General features: G+C 42.4%; 1 protein-coding gene across 1 annotated transcript in view; it reads left to right on the top strand.

Annotated features, from left to right (window-relative positions):
* Positions 1-19,852, top strand: part of SVEP1 (sushi, von Willebrand factor type A, EGF and pentraxin domain containing 1) — a 130,607-nt gene that overhangs the window by 44,079 nt on the left and 66,676 nt on the right. The window contains exons 4-8 of the mRNA XM_084278230.1: positions 2,665-2,823; positions 3,076-3,255; positions 8,378-8,557; positions 16,146-16,343; positions 18,613-18,731. Of these exons, the coding sequence (XP_084134356.1) occupies positions 2,665-2,823; positions 3,076-3,255; positions 8,378-8,557; positions 16,146-16,343; positions 18,613-18,731 (836 nt within the window). The remainder of the gene's footprint in view (positions 1-2,664; positions 2,824-3,075; positions 3,256-8,377; positions 8,558-16,145; positions 16,344-18,612; positions 18,732-19,852) is intronic.

Raw genomic sequence — 19,852 nt, 5'->3', positions numbered from 1 at the left:
ACATTTGGGGAAAGTGTCTTTCACAGTAGAGACATTAATTAACCATTTTAACAGTATTATTTACCTCCTGCTGCTTCACTGGAAGGAGTAAACTAAATGTAATTTCAGAATGAACCATTTCTGTCAAAGCCAGACTGATACAAAAACCCTAAGCAAATTACTAGGTTTGCTGCTAAAAACACCCACATCATAAAATGGGTGATTATTTTTATCACATAGTTCCCAAAACAGCAACAGAGAAGAGCTGCTGCTTCCTCGTCTAAGGTGAGGTTGCAAGAAAGAGAGAAGTTAGGCTGAGGTTTTGTTGTTTTGTTGTTTTCTTCAATGAAACCTTTCTTACAGATGTTGTTGTATATGCAGCACATGAAACTGACCAATTCATTTTCACACATGGAAGGCAGCTTCATCATACAGCAGGTCCCCTGTGTTATGGATGCATTTTTGCACTGTAGCTTTTTGGATGCGTTTCATCACTTCATGCTGGATACTGATTAGTTTTAACAATGATGCACAAAAACTTCCACAAAGTGCCAGAGGGAAATACTTCAGAGATTTCAGAGTAATACCTCTGGTATTTAGGCAGCTTCGAGGTGATCATATAAAGCAATATGAGAGTATTTCAGACAGACCTAATGTCCAGTGAGGGGATTTCTGCATAGAAGAGAGGAAAGAAGCAGTTACAGCCCAAGAGGAATGTCTTGTGTGAGAACAGTAGGGGAACTGTAGGAAAGGGATTTTTTTTTTTTTTTTTTTGCTAATGCTTTTATGAAAGTCCTAAAGCAAGAATTAAAAATTCCCAGCCCCAATTCCAATTGGATTTTTCTGCCTGTTTCCTTCCTAAAATGGTTTGTACTTACATCCTTTACTGCTTTGACATTTTTCACAGAATCACAGAATTGTAGGGGTTGGAAGGTACCTCCAGAGATCATTGAGTCCAACCCCCCTGCCAAAGCAGGTTCTCTAGGACAGGTCACACAGTTTATTGTCTATTGAAAAGTGTGTTTAAAGTACAGATTTGTGAAGCCAGTTGACACCAACCAAAATCACCTCTTCACTGCTATCCACTCAGTTGCTTTCTTCAAAATAAAACTGCACTATTTTTTTTCTGAAAAGGAAACAAAAATATTCTCTCTGGAATCAATTCAGAAGACTGTGCTCCTTCTGGAAAGTGCTAACTGTTCATATGGGTTGATTTTTAAGGTATAATGCATAAAATAAGGCTTATGATAGTAAATTCCCCCATCACATGTTATGCAAAAGGAAGCTGAGGCTTTGTATGTTTTGGGAAAAGGAGGCTGGGGTTTCCTATAGTTTTGGGTTTTGGTTTGGGTTTTGTTTTTATCCCCCAGCTGCCTAGAAAGCAGGAAGTTATTTTCATTAATAAGACAAGAGTCAGATTATCTTAGCACCATCCTTGCAGAATAAACAGATCTGGTACAATATCTATCAAAGGAAAGACTGACACATACTACTGGAACCTCTGAACTCCAGGAAATGTACCTCAATAGGAGAGATTTGCTCCAGAAGCAGAACTCACCTGACTATGTAAGGAGAAAGGCACTTGAGTGTGTTTATGGTGTGAAGTTCTTTATACCATCTGGAGCTACACCAGATGGTAAAAAGTGATTGAATTGAGGGGAAGAAATGAGACTTATGGTATGCAAGAGAAAGTGTGGCCTTTACGAAAATTTGTAGGCAATGAAATGAATGAAAGGAGGGTTTTTTTGTCTGGCTTTCAGAGCTAAGTAACCTTCTCAAAATATTTCCTGAACTTTACATCAGGAGGTATGTTTTTCAGCACAGGTGTCTTGGAGTTCTATTTCAAGTGGTAACCTGGTCAATCAGTACTTCACTTTATCAGCACCTGTAGATTAGTCACTCCCCTGTTACTCACATCATCCTTGTGAAATAAAGATAGTTATGTTTGATTCCTGAAGAACAGAATTCAAAGCAGAGAGGTAAGAATCAGAGTTACCCAACCAATCTGAATTTCCCAGGTGAGACGTGCCTTTACCCTTTACCCTTTACCCTATGCATTTTCCCTGCATCTCCTGAACCTTTTCAAGGCTTGGGCGTGTAGATGCACAGAATTTAAAATATTACATGGGATTCAAAGGAATGCAAAAGCTTCAGTTGCTTTGATTAATTGCTCCATTGTTTGTGGCTCATACATTTTAGCAAGTATAGTGGCTAGTTCATACATAATCATAATGTGTAAATCAAGGCCAGGGGGTTTGGTCAGCTTGTGTTAGCTTGTTACTAAGGGTTTGTATGCATAAACTTTGGTGTAGTTTTGAATGGCAAGGATTTTGTCTGAACTGGTTTTTTACACCTCCAAATTAAGAATGTATTTGTGAAGTGAGCACAGGTTTTATCAGTGAAAATCTGGTGAGTCTTCTGAAGTTGGGTTTCTTTTCAAGAATATTAATCATGGGCTTAATATCAGTCCACAGGCAGTCACTGGAGAGACCTCCACTGAGTTTGTTGGGCTTCAGGTCACCCATCTAAGAACTCTGAAGTGGTGAACGCTTCTGCCCTAAGTGATGCAGAATGGATGAGGCAGAAAAAAACAGTGTAAAAAAGTAAAGCACCTGAAAAATTATGCTACCTGGGAAAGGTGGATATTCCCAACTCCTTTCTGTCATGTTTTCTTTTTATCAACAGCTTGTCCACCAGGAACATACAAGCCTGAAGGTTCTCCAGGTGGAATCAGCACTTGCATCTCATGTCCTGATGAGAATCACACTTCTCCACCAGGAAGTACCTCCATTGAGGACTGTACATGCCGGGATGGATATCGTGCTGTAGGTCAAACCTGTGAAGGTACGTGTTTCCATCCAGGAACAGGAAACGCTGGAAGGTCCAGTGCAGTGCTGGGGCAGTTTTGTTCTTTGTGTTTGCACTGTGAAGGACATGTCAAATTCCATGCAAGATTTCCTGTGTCATTCCAAAATGCAAGTCAAGTTGGAAATTTAAAAAATAGAAAAAAAAAATTAAAAAAAAGTTTTCCTTCAGTAGCCTGTGGCACTCCCACCTATTAGCATACCTACATTGTGGTTGGTTGTAATTTTTCAGGTGTTCACTGCCCTGAATTGAAGCCCCCTGATAATGGTTACTTTGTCCAGAATGTCTGCAACAACTACTTTAATGCTGCCTGTGGGATCCGATGCAAATCTGGATTTGATCTCGTGGGGAGCAGCATCCGGCTTTGTCAGCCAAATGGCCAGTGGTCTGGATCAGAGGCTACTTGCAGAGGTATGGATGTCATGTGTTTGAAAACTCTTTTTCTGCTGAATTGGTTTGTTCTTGACAGTGGTTTTCTCTGCTCGCTGTGTAGTTGGTGGCATGTATCTGATACTGTTAGTTCTTGAGTGAAACAATGTTCCAAAGGTAAGCTCCTGCCTCAATCACGCCTTTCCCTCCTTCCTAAGGTGGAAGGAAGACATCTACAATAGGAAACAGTATTTAATAGGCAGACAGTATTCTGCAACTGAATCTACAACCTCCTTTCTTAAACTTCTCTTCACCTAATTTCTATGAATCTTGTATCTACATTATATAAATCCAGTGAACCTACAAGTAGTCAAATACATAACAAGACCTTGCTACATGGCTGGTTTAAACTATCTGCCAGACTCCTGGCATAGATGGGCATTGGTTTGGGGAGGCATTAACCATGGAAGAGTCCCATTTTGCTTTGTAACAATTTCTTCTTATGAGAAATAGGAAAGCTTGGGCCCTGAGCATAGTGTTCAGAAGAGTTCAGAGTGGAATTTCACTAGGGAACAACTGTCAGTACCCTAGAAGTTCACTGTAAGAGAATGTCAGCTGGAAAAGAAATAAACAGAAGGTGTGAAAGGGAGGAGACATGGGAAAGAGCATCCTGAAAAATATTCTTTCACACAGTTTTGCTTTATTATCCCTTGTCTCTGCCTGAGGTTGGGTTCTTGATGATTTAGAAGGGAAGCTGCATTCCCATGTACTCCTGTCTGGTATGTCTTCCAAGGAGGGACTGAAAAAGCAAGTAACAACCTTCATCTCCTTGGCAGCCACAGGTTTTACTTCAACATGTTTAACTTGAGTTGACATTAGTACACTTCATCGAAGGTAATACATGACAAGTCATCAGCTCTTTCTGTAACTCTTGCCCTGGCCTTGAGTTCAGGGAAAGATGCAGGATAGATGCTTGGGGGCATTAGCACTTTATGCCACTACAGCAAACACTGAGCCCTTAAAGAAACAGCAAATCATGGTTCTGAAAGGAGAGATCCTGGCTCTGGACATTCTTATGTAGCAGTTCACTTCTACTTACATTGCAGGATGACTCTTCAGATAATCCTGGAAAACTTAGTCTACCTTTATAGCTTCCAGTGACAGAAGGCAGGAAGAAGAAGCTTCAAATAGAAAATAACTTGCTGGCCAGTGCTGTGAGGCTATCTTGAGAAGCTAGACTTAGGGCTGCTGACTTTTCAACAGTCAAAACACAGACTGGAGATGTATGCTACCTCAGGGTGCTGTGCACCTCCTGTCAAAGCTGCTGTCACATGGGAGCCTCCAGTGCAAAAAATCTGGGGAAAGCTGCAGTCAGCCAGAAAGGATCCTCCATCTTCACTGTCTGTAGACTTAGAATCTGTGTGATACTAGTACTTAGAAAACTCTCTTTTCACCTATTGGATGTTGGATCTTCCTTTAACAGGGAATTTGTCTGGAAGGTGGTGGAAGAGAAAAGTCTGCCTTGCAGTATTGTCTTCATGTTGAGTTAATGTCCTTTGAAGTCCTCAAATGATGTATCTTTTACTTCTCGTGTGCCATTCTCCATCATATTGAAGACTTCCAATTAAAAAAAAATATATTTAAACATCCTACCTTTATATGTACTGGATCTGCTACTCTAAATTCACTCAGACTATGAAATTGAATAAGATCAAAGACATAGTTTATCGCTTTTTTGTTAATCCTAGGAATATTTTATCAAATAATTTAGGAAGGGATAGTGAGGGCAAATCCCTTTTCCCTGCTTTGGATTTTGACATTAAACACTCCTCTGTTGTTCTGCTAGCTAAAATCTGCTGTGCTGTTAGAAAGTGATTAATGCAGTCATGTCATGCAATTAACAGTGACCCATGGAAAAAAACTACTGCTAAGCATGTATTTAATCTATAAAAATGTATTAGGAGATAACCCAGAGCAAGCAGAATGTACTGTTGCTGTTTTCAGTGTCAGTATGGTCATGGAAATGCCCTGTTGACTAGAGGATGGTTTTATGTTTAACGCATGGAGCCATAACCAGGGTAACTGTCTGAGTTGCTTGTTTCTGCCAGAGCCATACAGAGACCCTGTGTGAGCGTGGACATTGAAACACCAAGGAGGCAGGAGCACTACAGATGTGCAGTCCTTCAGCAGAGGTGGCTAGACGTAGGAGTGGCGGGAGGAAGAGAGCCTTCTCTGTAGGCACGTTAATAGTGCAGAGAGCCTTCTCAGTGCTCTTAATTCATTCAGACTTCCTCTTAATGCTATACAGTTTGGTAGCATTTGCTTCCTGTTGCTACAGATGGGGTATTAAAGACTTCCATAGAAACCTTAAAAGAGAAAACCTGTTCTCTTCTGTATGAAGCATGTGTGATTTAGCTGTAAACATGTCTTTCTTACTCTACTACAGTTAAGATAGAGCATATTAGGGAACTGCTCTGAAGCTCAGAGTGCATCTCAAAAGATGAAAGTTTCAAGATCTTCTTTATACTCTTGAATGCACTTCCCAGAGGATGCCTGTGTATGTAAAAGCACAAGAAGAATAGTGATTGAAGAGAGTAAACATGGTAATGCAAGATGTATCTATCAGGTGCCTCTGAAAGGCTCGCTTTCTCTCTCACTTTCTCTCTCTCTCCCTTATGTCTTACAATATACATAGGTTTAGCTACTTTTTTTTCCCAGTTAGGTGCCACTTTAGCTGGTTTCATAATAGACATTATCTAACTTTTTTTCTTGTAGCTTTGAGGGGTTTGTGATTATACATCTGGCTTTCATTTGAAGAAGCACTCCAAGTATCTGCCCATTTTTTAGTTTGAGGGCGTATGTATAGTGATCTGTTCAGTCCATGTGTCCACTTCCAGGCATATCCTGTCTCATCATAGTGCAGAGTGAACAACTGCTGAGGAAAGGAGAGACAGTTGCCAAATTGGCTCACTTTGGAACGCATTTGGAGAAGGGCTTGTGCTTTGCCTCTGACCTAGTGGCAGCAAAGATGGTAGTTGATAAAATGAGCATCCCAAACCACAGTGGAGAAGCTGTCCAGATCTCTGAAGCCACCTGTCATCAGAGCTTCCCCTGCCCCCCCACCAAGGTCAGCAGAAGCTACGGAAAACAATCCAGGGAGAACAGAGCTTAGGGAACTGTAGATAATTTTGAGCAGTCACACTGTTTGCCGTTGTGTGTTTTTTCTCCCCCAGTAACATTGAGCATACTGGACAGTGTCTGCCAGCTTTAGCTGGTTTTCAACCATACAATTTTTCCACTGGTTTTGGAAAACCAATAGCTGGTTATAGAAGAGAGATGTGAATTACTGAAGGAAAAGGTGCACTAGGATCCCAGCAGGCAACTACACGTTTGGGTTTCCAGTGAACTGACGATACACATATCGTCATCACCACATATGTCATGGCCTGACAGCAGGTATGTCCAGCTTAGCTACTCACTCAGAGTTTGTTCTCATTAGGTTTGGGATTTGGCAATAACACACACTTGCTCAACAAAAAACTAATTATGTTACACAAAACAAAAATTTATTTCCCTAATAGCAAAGCAAAACTGGCTACAAGTTATGTATTACTGTTACAAAAAAACCCACAAACCCTACAGAAATGTATGTACACTTACAGAGTTACACTTGTCAACCCACACAGCTGGGCAGCCCTATTGGTGTGCAAGATCTAGGTCAAGGTGACAGGCACAGGCTTGGCATTGTGCCTGTGGAGACAATGTAGGCCTCGATGGTGTGCATCTCAGTCTCCCTCCCATCCCATCAGTCTCTTAGGCCTGGAGCGTTCTGCCATGTAGGGACAGTACGTGTCAGAAAGTGGACCAGTGCACAAACTCATCCTTCTAGGTTGTACAACCACACCTTTGGGGGGGGGGGGCCTTCATCATCTTCCACTCCCTCGTTGGGCATTGCTCTATTGCTCTCTATTGCTCACGTAGAGGTCTTTTGTGGTCAGGGTGGTGGCTGGGTGAGTTCCACAACCGAAATGTTCCATTATTGGGACCAGCCAGACAAGCCCACATCCACAGGTAGAAATGTCAGTTTCCTGGTTTCATGTAAAAATGTCAAGTTTCTGGTTTCACAACAGCCTCATGACCTCTACAGATTTTTCCATCCCAAATACACTTGTCCAGGAGAACACAGGGACAAACGCAGAATACTGGATGAAAAGTAGGAGACCTGGAGGCAGTGCAAAGGAAGGAGGTCGTAGTAGAAGAGCCTGAAGTTATGACACTGAAACAAAGGACATAAATTCAGACTATACCTGAATTTTTTATCATTCAGCTCTTTTGGTATCATTCTTAATTACAGCATAGCTTTGTGTTAAACTGAACCGTCAGGATTCAGTAACAAAACCGTAAGACAATCTGAGGCTGATGCTCCATGCCTCACTTCCCTTTCTGCATAGGAATTCAAGGAGAACCTTAGCATCACACTGCTTGCAGTGCTTGTGAGACGTGGTAGGAGGAGGGCCTCTGTGTTGAGCAGAACTGTGCAGCCAGAACTGCCTCCACAGGAACCCCTACACCTGAAAGGGTGTCTCAGCAGCAGCCTAATTTGTTCCTTGTCATCTCTCATGGTCTTCTTGTCTGTGAATACTTTGTGTTCCTCTTGCTGTCTGCCACTATAATGAATGACTGATGCTGTGATTTGTGCTAGTTCACACATGTCTCTGTCTACACCAATACACTCCAGAGTGCCTGAGAATTTTCCTGAGCAGTGGGACACTGTCATCTACCCTGTTAATAAGCTTTTAGCCTTTTCCACAGTGTGCACTCAGGATGACACACATTACTAGCCCAGGCCACACACTGTGTGCTAGATTTCTTCAATGGCTAGGACTGTTTCTGAGCAGGCTTTGCTAGCCTGGACTTTCATCAGAACTCAGGTGAGCTTGAAAGCACGTGCCCAACCTCATACATGCTGTGTAGGACTGTTTCAGGAAGAGGGGGGCATCAAATCTTTGAAAAAAGTCAGCCCTGTTCCCTAAATCTGTACAGACTACTGTAACTAGTGTACAAGCCAGTACCTGTTCCACCCCTGAAAACCTGGGCAAAGTAGTGTGATTCCACTGATTGTCAGTGATGCACAGTGAACTTCAGGTGTATTTTTCCCTTGCAGTTCGAACCTGCCCCAGACTTCGGGATCCTGAAAACGGACACTTTAATTGTTCAACAGCTGATATCTCCTATAAGACAGTGTGTTATGTGACCTGCAACGATGGCTATGAAATAGAAGGAAGCAGAAAACTCACCTGCTTGGGAACCTCACAGTGGGATTCAAAGGAACCAAAGTGTGTGGGTAGGTATCTGATCACACTCTGTCCATGATATGACTACACCCTTTTCTGACATGTTGTTGTGAATGAGACACTCTCCCTGGTTTAATGTCTAGTAGAGCTAGGTGGAATGAGAATTTGTCTATGTTGTGTTTCATACAGATCTGGGAAGTTGGGGAGGGGCAGAGGAATTTCTAAATGGAGAAAGTGGACAAGAAATCCAACACAGACAGCTGATAATTGAAAGATTGTTGCATCTGATGAGTGTTAAGACACTGACACACAATGTGTTGTAGGAAGCATGCAAGTTGCAGGTGTGTATTAGGTGTATGTTAGATGTGAACAACCAGGGGTTTGAATTACTGTGTTAAAGCTTAAGACGTCCAGACAAGGACTAAGGTAGAGATTGGCAGTTGTCACATTTCCTGAACTCCCAGCAGGAAATAAAATTTTAGACAAAGTAAGGAGCAGGTACTTCTAAGGTAGGATTCAAGTGTCACATCAGCATCAGCCTTGAAGGGATAGGTAAGCATATATTGATTGCTATTCCAGAAATAAGGGATTGTAGATGTCAGAATCACAGAACATTAGGAGTTTGAAGGGGCCTTGAAAGATCATCTTGTCCAACCTCCCTGCCAGAGCAGAATCACCTCGACTAAATCACACAGGAATGCATCCAGGTGGGGTTTGAATGTCTCCAGAGAAGGAGACTCCACTCAGCGTGTCCCAGTGCTCCGTCACCCTCACAGTGAAAAAGTTCCTCCTTATGTTCACATGGAACTTCCTCTGCTCCAGCTTGTACCCATTGCCCCTTGTCCTATCACTGGCCATCCCTGAGAAGAGCCTGGCTCCATCCTCCTGACTCTTGCCCTTTACATATTCACAAACATTAATAATGTCACCCCTCAGTCTCTTCCAGGCTAAAGACACCCGTTTCCCTCAGCCTCTCCTCATAAGGAAGGTGTTCCACTTCGTTAATCATCTTGGAGACCTTGCACTGGACTTTCTTAAGGTGTTCCATGTCCTTCTTGCTCTGAGGGGCCCAGAACTGGATACAGAATTCCAGGTGTGGTCTCACCAGGGCAGAGTAGAGGGGGAGAAGGACGTCTCTTGTCTTACTAACACACCCATTCTAATACACCCCAGGATGCCATCAGCCTTCTTAGCCAGGAGGGCACATTGCTGGCTCATGATCATCCTGCAGTCCCCCAGGACCTCCAGGTCCCTCTCACCTATGCTGCTCTCCAACAAGCCAGTCCCCAGCCTGTACTGGTACCTGGGATTGTTCTTCCCCAGATGCAAGACCCTACACTTACTTTTGTTAAATCTCATTAAACTTCTCCCTGCCCAGCTCTCCAGCCTGCCTAAGTCTTTGCTGGATGGCAGCACAGCCCTCTGGTGTGTCAGCCACCCCTCCCAGTTTTGTGTCATCAGCAAACTTGCTGACTGTACACTTTATTCCCTCATCCAGGTCATCAGTGATTATATTGAATAGCACAGGTCCCAGTACTGACCCCTGAGGGACTCCACTAGATCCAGGCCTCCAGCCAACACGTCCCACTGATCAAAATTCATTGGCTTCTTCCCTTCAAACAGGTCTCATTCCACCTCATGACTTGACCATTTAGTACCCATTTAGGCCTAGTGTCATGCATTAAGTTAACTTAGAAAGGTAAAAGGAAGAACTATAGCTGAAACACTCCCAAGGGTAGACTGACAAAAAAAAAAAAAAAAAAAAAAAAATTGTGGGGGAAAAAAGCACCCAAGCCTAAGGTCCAGCAATTCAGAACTGATCCAGTGCTGACCTTAGTCAGAGTGAGGTAGATGTCACCTGGGTCCAGTAAATGTGATGCCAGCAGGGTTAGCTTGAACCTGTAGGTATTTTTTTAATGTTTTACTGGAGGTTTAAAAATGAGGACTTCATGTGAGACAAGAATTAATTTCTAACTGTAACGTTCTCTGAAATGATGAAAATAATCCACAAGTATTAATTTATCAAGAGAGTTTTTAAGAGATCCTAATCTTTCTTCTGTTGAAGTCAGTGGAAAAACTTCAATTAACTTCAAAAGGAAGGGACCCTGAAATCCTGTTGGAAGATTATAATTGGAAGATTAACTATATTCATCAGTTGAATTCATCCTTCCTAGCTTAGCATTTTGATTATTAAAATCCAGCTCTACTCTGTATCTGAAGATTTCTTCACAGCGTGCAGTATTGCCTCCATTCCTGGATTACCCACGGCAATAGCTTGTTTTGCTGAGTCTGAAAATCTAGTATATATGTTACCTTTAATTGTCACAGAGGGAAGAGTGTTGGTGGGAAAATGTATCAGCTGCTTCTGACCAGCTAAACACCAGTGACTGGTGTTTAGAACAAGTTTGCTTAGACATGTTCAATATAGATGTGTGGTGTTTTATTCAGAGAAAGATGCAGATCAGAAGACTGATACTGTGTCTTCCTCAAAAACTACCCTTTGTGCTCATTTTCTGATTGTTCAGCATTATTACCCATTTACTTTTAGTCTGAACAGCTCCTAACTATTATTTATCTACTACAAAAAAGGTAATAGAAATCCTGCTGTATTAAGGCATTTTCAGTTGATGATTTATTAATTTCCTATCCTTCTGTTATAAAAATGAAGTGGAATTGGGTTCAGTGTCTTACCTTGAAATGGATTTATTTGACCTCAGGGTACTCTCCTAGCTGTTTCTCTGAATGCTTCAAGTTGGAGTGTGCATCAGTTCAAAGTTTACCGTATTTAAGTTACCTCACTGAGACTGTACTACAATCATCTGTAACCATAACAACACTGTACTGTAACATAAATTGGATTGTTTTCAGTCACTTTTGTGAGGTCTGTTGCCATATGCATCTTTGCCAAGAGACTGGAAGTTAATGCAAGTTTGGGTATTACATATGTTTTAAATTTTTGTATTTTTTTGTGTGATATCCTCTTGGCAATGAGTTACTTTTGACCAAGTTACATATTGTTGTCTTGCAAACTAAATAGCTGCTGAAAAGGAAAACTTTGCAATTTGTCTAATTAGAAAAAATATAATCCTACAGTCATGTTCTTGTGTTTCCTTCCCCATTGGTGAAATGTCAATATCCAGCACGCTGAAGGGAACACGTTTTTCAGGATACTGTTGTTGCATTGTTCAAGGTTTGCTGAGGAAAGGTGGAAGTACAGATATCTGTCATCCGGGGTGTTGGTGCCACCTAGTGTCGAAAGAATCACTGCTCCACGCTTACTGCAGTTGGCAATTTCTTTCCTCGAAGCATCCTGTTTGCAAAGGGGTTAAAGAGGCATGATTTGCTTGGTTATCTTCTGTTACAATATTGAAGTTCCTCTCCATGTTAAGCATTATAATAGTGTGGTTCATCACGGGCACTTGCCGATGAAAACAGATTTTTGTCTCTCCTTAGAAGTGGTTTTATCTTCTTGCTATTAATTCCCTATCCATGTGACTAATACTGTGGCTATCACTCTGCTCCTTATGAAGTCCAGACTTCCTGGGGCAGCTCGATCAAAGTCTGGAACTGAGCACAGGTAGAAAAGCTAAACAACACTACTAGAGTTGTGGGGTTTTTTTGAATGCCATAGTTTTGCATAGCTGGGTACAGAGAGAGAGACCGGGGGCTGCAGATAATGGCTGCTGGAATGCTCTGCTGGCCACTAAAAATGTAAACATCAGGCAATTCAAGGCCAAAGTCGTGGGTAGAAGTAATCATAGAGCCTCTGAGAATCACATATAGGAGAAAACAACCCAGAAGCAGCTGCATTTTGCCACCGGAGAAGGGAGTGAGAAGATGTAATGAGCTGTGCAGACACCAAGGCCGGAGAAGGGGGAAGGGGGGGGGGCAGCGGCACAGGTGCCAGAGAGAAAGATACCCCTGCAGCTTGTGGAGAAACCCATGGAAAAGGCCAAGACCCCACATGCAGCCCGTGGAGAGGCTCCACACTGGATGGAACAGGTGGAGACATAGAGAAGATGCTGTGACCCTACGTTGGAACAAGCCCCTGCCAGCATTTGCAGCCATGAGGAGAAACAGAGGCACGGAGATGAGAGAGAAATATTTGCGATGGAACAGGTTTGCTGAGGGGAGGCTTGGAATCCTGTGGAGGTCTGGGACTGAGAGACACTGTGATAAAGAGATAAAGCCCTGGGGAAAGGATTCACGTTGGAGAAGTTTGTGGAGAACTCTCTCCTGTGGGTGAGACCCCACGGTGCAGCAGGGAGAGGGTGTGGAAAGAATGTCCCCACCGCACTGCCCCAACCCCGGCTGAGATGGAAACCAACTTGCAAGGGACTGACACTGGCCTTGACAGGTGGACCCTCAAATGGGTTAAAAACTGGCTGGATGGCCGGGCCCAAAGGGTGGTGGTGAATGGAACCAAATCCAGCTGGAGCCCGGTCACGAGTGGAGTCCCCCAGGGCTCAATCCTGGGTCCAGTCTTGTTCAACATCTTTATCAATGACCTGGATGAAGGGATTGAATGCTCCCTCAGTAAGTTTGCAGATGACACTAAGCTGGGAGGAAGTGTTGATCTGCCTGAGGGTAGGGAGGCTCTTCAGAGGGATCTGAACAGACTGGACCCATGGGCTGAGACCAACGGGATGAGGTTTAACATGGCCAAGTGTAGAGTGCTGCACATGGGACATAACAACCCCATGCAGCACTACAGGCCTGGAGGAGACTGGCTGGAGAGCTGTCAGGAGGAGAAGGACCTGGGGGTGTTGGTTGACTGCAGGCTGAATATGAGCCAGCAGTGTGCCCGGGCAGCCAAGAAGGCCAATGGCATCTTGGCTTGTATCAAAAACAGTGTGGCCAGTAGGTCTAGGGAGGTAACTGTGCCCCTGTACTTGGCATTGGTGAGGCCACACCTTGAGTACTGTGTCCAGTTCTGGGCTCCCCACTATAAGAAGGACGTTGGGGTCCTCGAGTGAGCACAGAGAAGGGCAACCAGGCTGGTGAAGGGGCTGGAGGGCAAATCCTGTGAGGAGCAGCTGAGGGAGCTGGGGCTGTTTAGCTTGGAGAAGAGGAGGCTGAGGTGAGACCTTATCACCACCTACAGCTGCTTGAAGGGAGGTTGTAGAGAGGTGGGCGATGGTCTCTTCAGCCAGGTGACAGGAGGCAGGACAAGGGGCAATGGCATGAAGCTGTGCCAGTGCAGGTTTAGATTGGACATTAGAAAAAAAAAATGTACTGCAAGAGTTGTCAGGACCTGGAACAGGCTGCCCAGGGAGGGGGGTTGAGTCATCTTCCGTGGATGTGTTCAAAACAAGGGTAGATGAAGTACTTAGGGATATGGTTTAGCTTAGGATGGGAATGGTTGAGCTCCATGATCTTCAAAAGTCTCTTGCAACCTTGTGATTCTGTGACCAAAGCCCCCATCTCCCAGCCCCTGCCTCCCTGTACTGCAAGCAGGGGTAAGGAAGGAGTGAAATCGTGACTAGAGTGAAGTCTGCTAAGAAGGGAGCGGGGAGGGAGGTTAGAGGTGTCTTAAGATATGGAAGCTCATGAAGAAGTAACCGAAATCCCCATTTTTTCCCAGCCCCTGCCCCCCTATATTGAGAGCAGGGGGAAGAAGGGAGCAAAATTCTGACTAAAGTCTGCTAAGAAGGGAGTGGTTGGGGAAAAGTGCTTTAAGATCTGGTTGTGTTTGTATTAAGATCTGGTCGCACTCCTAACTCTGTTTTTTCACTGTTCTTTGTAGTGTAGTGTAATAAATTAGGTAGTTTCTCTCTTCTTCACTTCGTGTTGAGTCTGTTTTGCCCGTGTCACTGCTGACAGAGTGATCTCTCCCTGTCCTTATTTTGTCTCCTGAGCCTCTTACTATATATTTTCTCCCCCGTCTAACTAAGAAGGGGAGTAATAGACTGACTTCGGTGGGCATCTGGCCTCCAGCCAGGGCTAAACCACCACACTGTCCCACCAAAGGCTATCCTGAATATTGGTGAGATGCTTCAGCATTGTACTCTGCTATGATTTTGCTAGCATAGTTAGAAGCATGTCAGTCAGGGGTCTGTTACTTCTTCTCAGAGACCCAGAGTTTCTCTGGTTTTTTTGCTTTCAGCTTTCGCAGCCTTTCTTCTGCTTGTTACCTGATTAGTATATGTTTTAATGCTCTTAGCTTGGCTTGTCAAACACTGATTTTTCAAATTTCTGATCTGTGACTTGTCAGTTACCTTCCTGTGGAGGTAACCAAAAGTTAGGGGTCTATTTTGTTTCTGGTGGACTTGCTTTACATTGCATAGCCGTTCAGTGGCTGCCTGAAGTGAACAAACATGTCTTAACATTTTCTAATCTTTGCATCATCTTGAAATGAAGTGCAGTTCTTTATTGCTTGGACTTTAAACACAATTTCATTATCAAGAGTTTAAAGGGTAGGAGATACTTCGAACGCTTAAACTCTTTAAATACTGTGTCATGCAGAAGAAACAGTTTTCAGTTAGTTGACATGTATTTTGGAAGAAGAGAGGAAGGAGGAGTGAAGTGCTCTTTCTGATTGTGAATCACTTCAGTGTCATTGAACTATTGCTAAGTGTTGAACAGAGCTTTCCCTTCTGTAGCTGGGTTGGGTTGTTCATTGTGTGTCCTTTGTGTAAAGACCTGTCTGCTTTCTTCACTGGCTAGCTTTCAAAAGCTTCAAAACTGCATGCATGGGATATCCCTTTTTGCTCTGTTAATGCATCCATGTTTGAAGTAAAAATAGCATTCCTTGCCTTACATGGTAAAAACAACAGCTCAAAAATGAAACAAAGGTTTTGTGACAACTGAACCTGTTTAGCACATTGTGGGTTTTGGAAATTTACACTTTAATGCAAATGGTTTTCAGAATATATGGTGAATTACAGTAATAAAGTAGTTCAAAACTCCCATTTTCAGCCTTAAAGCAACCATCACGCCTTCCAAACTTTGCAGAGGTCAGCTGCCACTTAGGATCATCCTGAGTCTTTGCTTCTGGGTTTGAACACAGTCAAGACTGAGACAAATTTCATTTGGTTTGGAATGCAGTGGGCAAAATCACATGCCATGTCCTTAACCATGTCCTACAATGAGCACATGACGGGCTCTGCCTTTCCTTCTCTTATGTCAAGAGACAATGTAAAAAGATATAGAAGGCAACAGATACAAAACTGTTATTCCTGTTTTGGAAGGTCAGATTTCCATACGAAGCAAGGGAATACAGCTACAAAGTGACCATGAAAACTGAAGCTGTAAAAAAAAGGAAAAAAAAATTAAAAGAAAGAAAGAAAAAAACCAAATCAAAACAACAACCAAAAAAATGTCCCCCCCAAATGCCCCCAAACCAGAAAGATACCAAGCTATAGAGAAGCCACACAAAAAATGTTGTATTTCTGTCCCAGAGAAAAGCATGAGCAAGGAAATACAAGACCTGATATCCTGGGTGCGTTTAGTTCAGTCAGCACTGGGGTACAAAGCTTCAGCAGGCCTTACTGTTTTGATGAACTCATAGTGCATGCAGATTCTTAACTGTGTGTTTGTGTTCCCTCTGAGTTGCAATGTGACTGTATTTGCAGATTTTTTTTTAATATCTATTTCATATATATAAGTTAAAAGACATATCCTACTGATCTCTTGTAGAACTGCGTTGCCCCATCCTCCAGAAACCAGCAGGTGTAACAATTCTCCCTCCCAGATGTGGGCTGGAGCCTGCTGCTTCTGGGACTGTGTGCCAGCTGAGCTGTCCCCAAGGATTCATCTTGTCTGGAGCTAGAGAAGAACTAAGGTGCATTTCATTTGGGAGATGGAGTGCAAACATCCAGGAGGCTCTGTGTAAAGGTAGAGACCAGCACAAAGTCATTTGTCTGTACGCGTGTGCAGGGTTGAAAGGAAGCACACAGCAAATAACTGGGTGAGGACAGATTTGAACTGGGAAGAACATGATTTAAACAGTCTGTAAGATGTGCTGCCTACACCATTACAGCTTGACAGTCAGATTTATTTGTAGTTCATAATAAAAATGGGGAGTTCAGAGGTTACCTAAGTGCCATCTTATAGAGCTCATCACACACTCCTAGTGAAACAGTGATAGTAAGACTATAACTGGTTTAGCACATGTAGTTGGAGCAGTCTGTAACAACTGCAAACTGAGGCTGATAGAACTGTAGAGTTCATTTCAGTTGTCTTTGAACTTACTGTGGCTGTTGCCATGCCCCAAGCAACAGTGCACAAGAGTTAAGGCCAAAATTGGCTGACACAAGTACGTAGAGTATAAAGACAGGTGGAAGATGGTTCCATGCATTTAAGTGTGATTCTGCCATGTTCACCTGCCTCTTCTGGAAATCTTAGGGTATTTATTCCCTTACACGCATCCACACTGAATTGGAAGCAGTTTGGCTTTGGAATATAGGAGGATACAATCAAAAGTGCAGTTTGTCTGGGAATATGCTGTTCACCTCTTCATGAACTGTTGTGCTCCTAGAACTAATGCTTCCACCATAAACTGGGGCCCTCGCCAGCCACTGGGTGAAAGAACAGTACAGAAAACAGTTATGGCAGTCATCATGCCAGGTCACTACAGAAACTGAGGTGGGAACTTTTTTCTCTGCAATGGCCAGGAAGATTTTATCCCTCTCTTCAAACATATTATTTCCCACTCTGTGATGTAACGTATTGTTTTTCTCAATCTTTCGTGTAAACCTGTGCCAAACCACAGTTTTTAATATTTTATGGTATCCCAGCACAAGGCTGCAAGCTAAAGTGTTCGGATCAAGATAAAGTAGTGTGGCTTGGATTCAAGCTTTTAAGTAGTACTACCAGTGCATAAAACCCTAAAATACCAAGAAACGCTGAAGGTTATTCTTCTCTAGTAAAAGTGAACAGTTGCATTTCAGTTGCTTTCATTATTGTTATTGTTTCTATCTATTTTGCTGCCAACACGTTTGGCCAGTTCAAAATAGTAATTTTCCTTCTGACTTTTTTACTAGTCCTTTTACAGAATTTCACTTTCAAATGGCATTTGCCCCAGCTTAAAGGCTGTGGTCAGGAGAGTGAACCATAACTGGTAGTTATTTAAAAGAGTGCATTTCTAATAAAATTTTCATCAGAATGAGTTCAGAGGAAGGCAAAATCACTTATATTTATTGCTTTGCACTCTTAATTACAGAGGTTTAATTGCCTGAGTTATGTCCTTACTGGAACTATTTAGTAATAAAAATATAAGTGGTATCAGTTCTGAGTTGTTTTAAAGCCTCCTGGGCATAGATGAGTTCAGAGCTTGAATGCTGTTGTCCTTTGTCTTATGAGTCTAGATACCATTTATCACACAACACTACAGCAATAAAATAACCAGACCACAAATGTTTTGGGAGGCTCTGTGCCAGGGAAATGAAGAAGTACTTTTAAGTTTGCCAGAAAAACTTGAGGCTTAAATATTGGTGGTGACGTTACCACCAGTCCTTTGAAACTATCCAGCATTATCATACATGACACAAGAAGACTCCATTTCTCCAACATAATACCTTGTAGCAGGAGCTTACTAAGGAACCTTTCCAGCAACTGGTGCTAGAAATCTTGCCGTTGTTTCTTTCAAGTAATTTCCACACCATTTTCCAAGGAATTTGAGAGTCACTACTGTCTTGTTCATAGTACATATATCCTATGACAAATACTTCTTTAAGTCAAGTCACTGATTATCAGAAACTAGTGTCTACATCCATATGTGTTGTGTGTGGGCAGTGAAAGGATAAATTCTAGTGAGTATGTGTGTGTAATGAATGCATGAATATTAGGAGAAATTCATTCATTCTGTCTTATTTGTTCCATGTTTTATGGTTGCATGTAGAAACCAGAGTCTCATTGTGCTAAATGATGTACAAAAAAAAGGAAAAAATAGTCCATTCCCCAGGAGAATTTATGGTTTGCTTATGAGCCTCAAGGCAAGAATCAAAAAAAAGGGCAGAGACAGGAAGTCTTTTGCAAAAATATGTGCATTTATAGCCTAGGCAGCACAAAAAACAGTGGTTTTAGCAGATTGTGGTCTAACCATTATGGAGGTTCTATTTCTATAATCCCACATAGAAAACTAGCTTGCCTTTTTCTGGATTAGATATTGAAGCTCCTCGGATCCACTGTCCAGAAAATATTGAGACTGAAACTCTGGAACATCATAACTCTGCTAATATCAGCTGGCAGGTGCCAATAGCTGAAGATAACTCCGGAGATGAGGCAAGTTAATGTCCATACATTTCACTGGAGGTAGTATTTCTATAGTTACCTATTTAAAAAAAAAATCTTAATCACTAGAATTTCTTTCTTCTGACAAGCAAGAGTAAAAGAAAAAATATGCTGAAAAGTTTCTGTTTCTATGTTGAGAATTTTGCATTTTCCATCTGGGTTAGGGTTATGCAGTCACAGGACATTCTGCATGGTGTTTAAATGCATAAAATCTCATATGGTTAATTTATGTGGTCAAAAGAAAGAATGTGCCCTTGTTTATAAGATGGAGACAGCTGCTTTAAAAATGAGCTCCTAGAATGTGAAGAGGTTTAATAAACTCTTCCCAGAAGGAAGTAGACCAGTTCATTAATCTAAAAGGCTAACAGGAACACACTGTGATAAGTAAAAACTCACTTCAGCTTCCCACTGAGAAAGAAAAACCTAATTTTCCTATCCACTACAAACTTCAAATCTGTGCTTTTGCCACTATGAGTATCACAGTTCTGGAGATGGAGTTCCCAGGAACAGCTCCAGAGCTGTTTTGTAAGGAGTAACATTCTCTACAGACTCAGACAAGTCTGAATTAACAGCAGCTGAATGGTTTGTCCTGAGTCAGCAGAAAAACAGTGGCTGTGTGTGCTTTTAATTTGCTGCAAACACAAGAGTGTTTTGGCTTGGAAACTGTGAGCTATCCCAGTAAAAGAGGTTTAAGCTCACACACTTTTTTGCTATAGTGTAGCCACAGTCAGCTTCTGTAGCTCTGCTGACACAGGGTCATTCATTGAACTGTAGAAACCAAGTGCCTTGGCAGTTCTTGTAAAGAGAAGTTCCTGAAGACAATTCTTAACACATATGAAAGAGCCATAGACAGCATGTAAGTGTCATTTAATCCAAATGTAGGTTGTCTTTGCAGTGCCAGAATGTTTTAAAGCACCTGTGGGCTACAGACTCATAAACATATGTAGATTAAAACTTGATATGTAAGTACTGACAGTCCACAACTGCCTGCCCCACTCATCTCCCAGATCTGCTGTCCTTGCAGCTGGAGCTGAACTGCAGACAAAGCAGGTTCTGAGCCATCATGGTGTGTGTTCAGTGCAGTGAGGCAGACAAGAGTCAGTTTGGAGTTT

The sequence above is a fragment of the Gallinula chloropus genome (assembly GCF_964237585.1).
Source record: "Gallinula chloropus genome assembly, chromosome: Z".
Lineage (NCBI taxonomy): Eukaryota > Metazoa > Chordata > Aves > Gruiformes > Rallidae > Gallinula > Gallinula chloropus.
The sequence above is the reverse complement of the archived record's forward strand: the minus strand, read 5'-3'. Positions and strand labels throughout refer to the sequence as shown.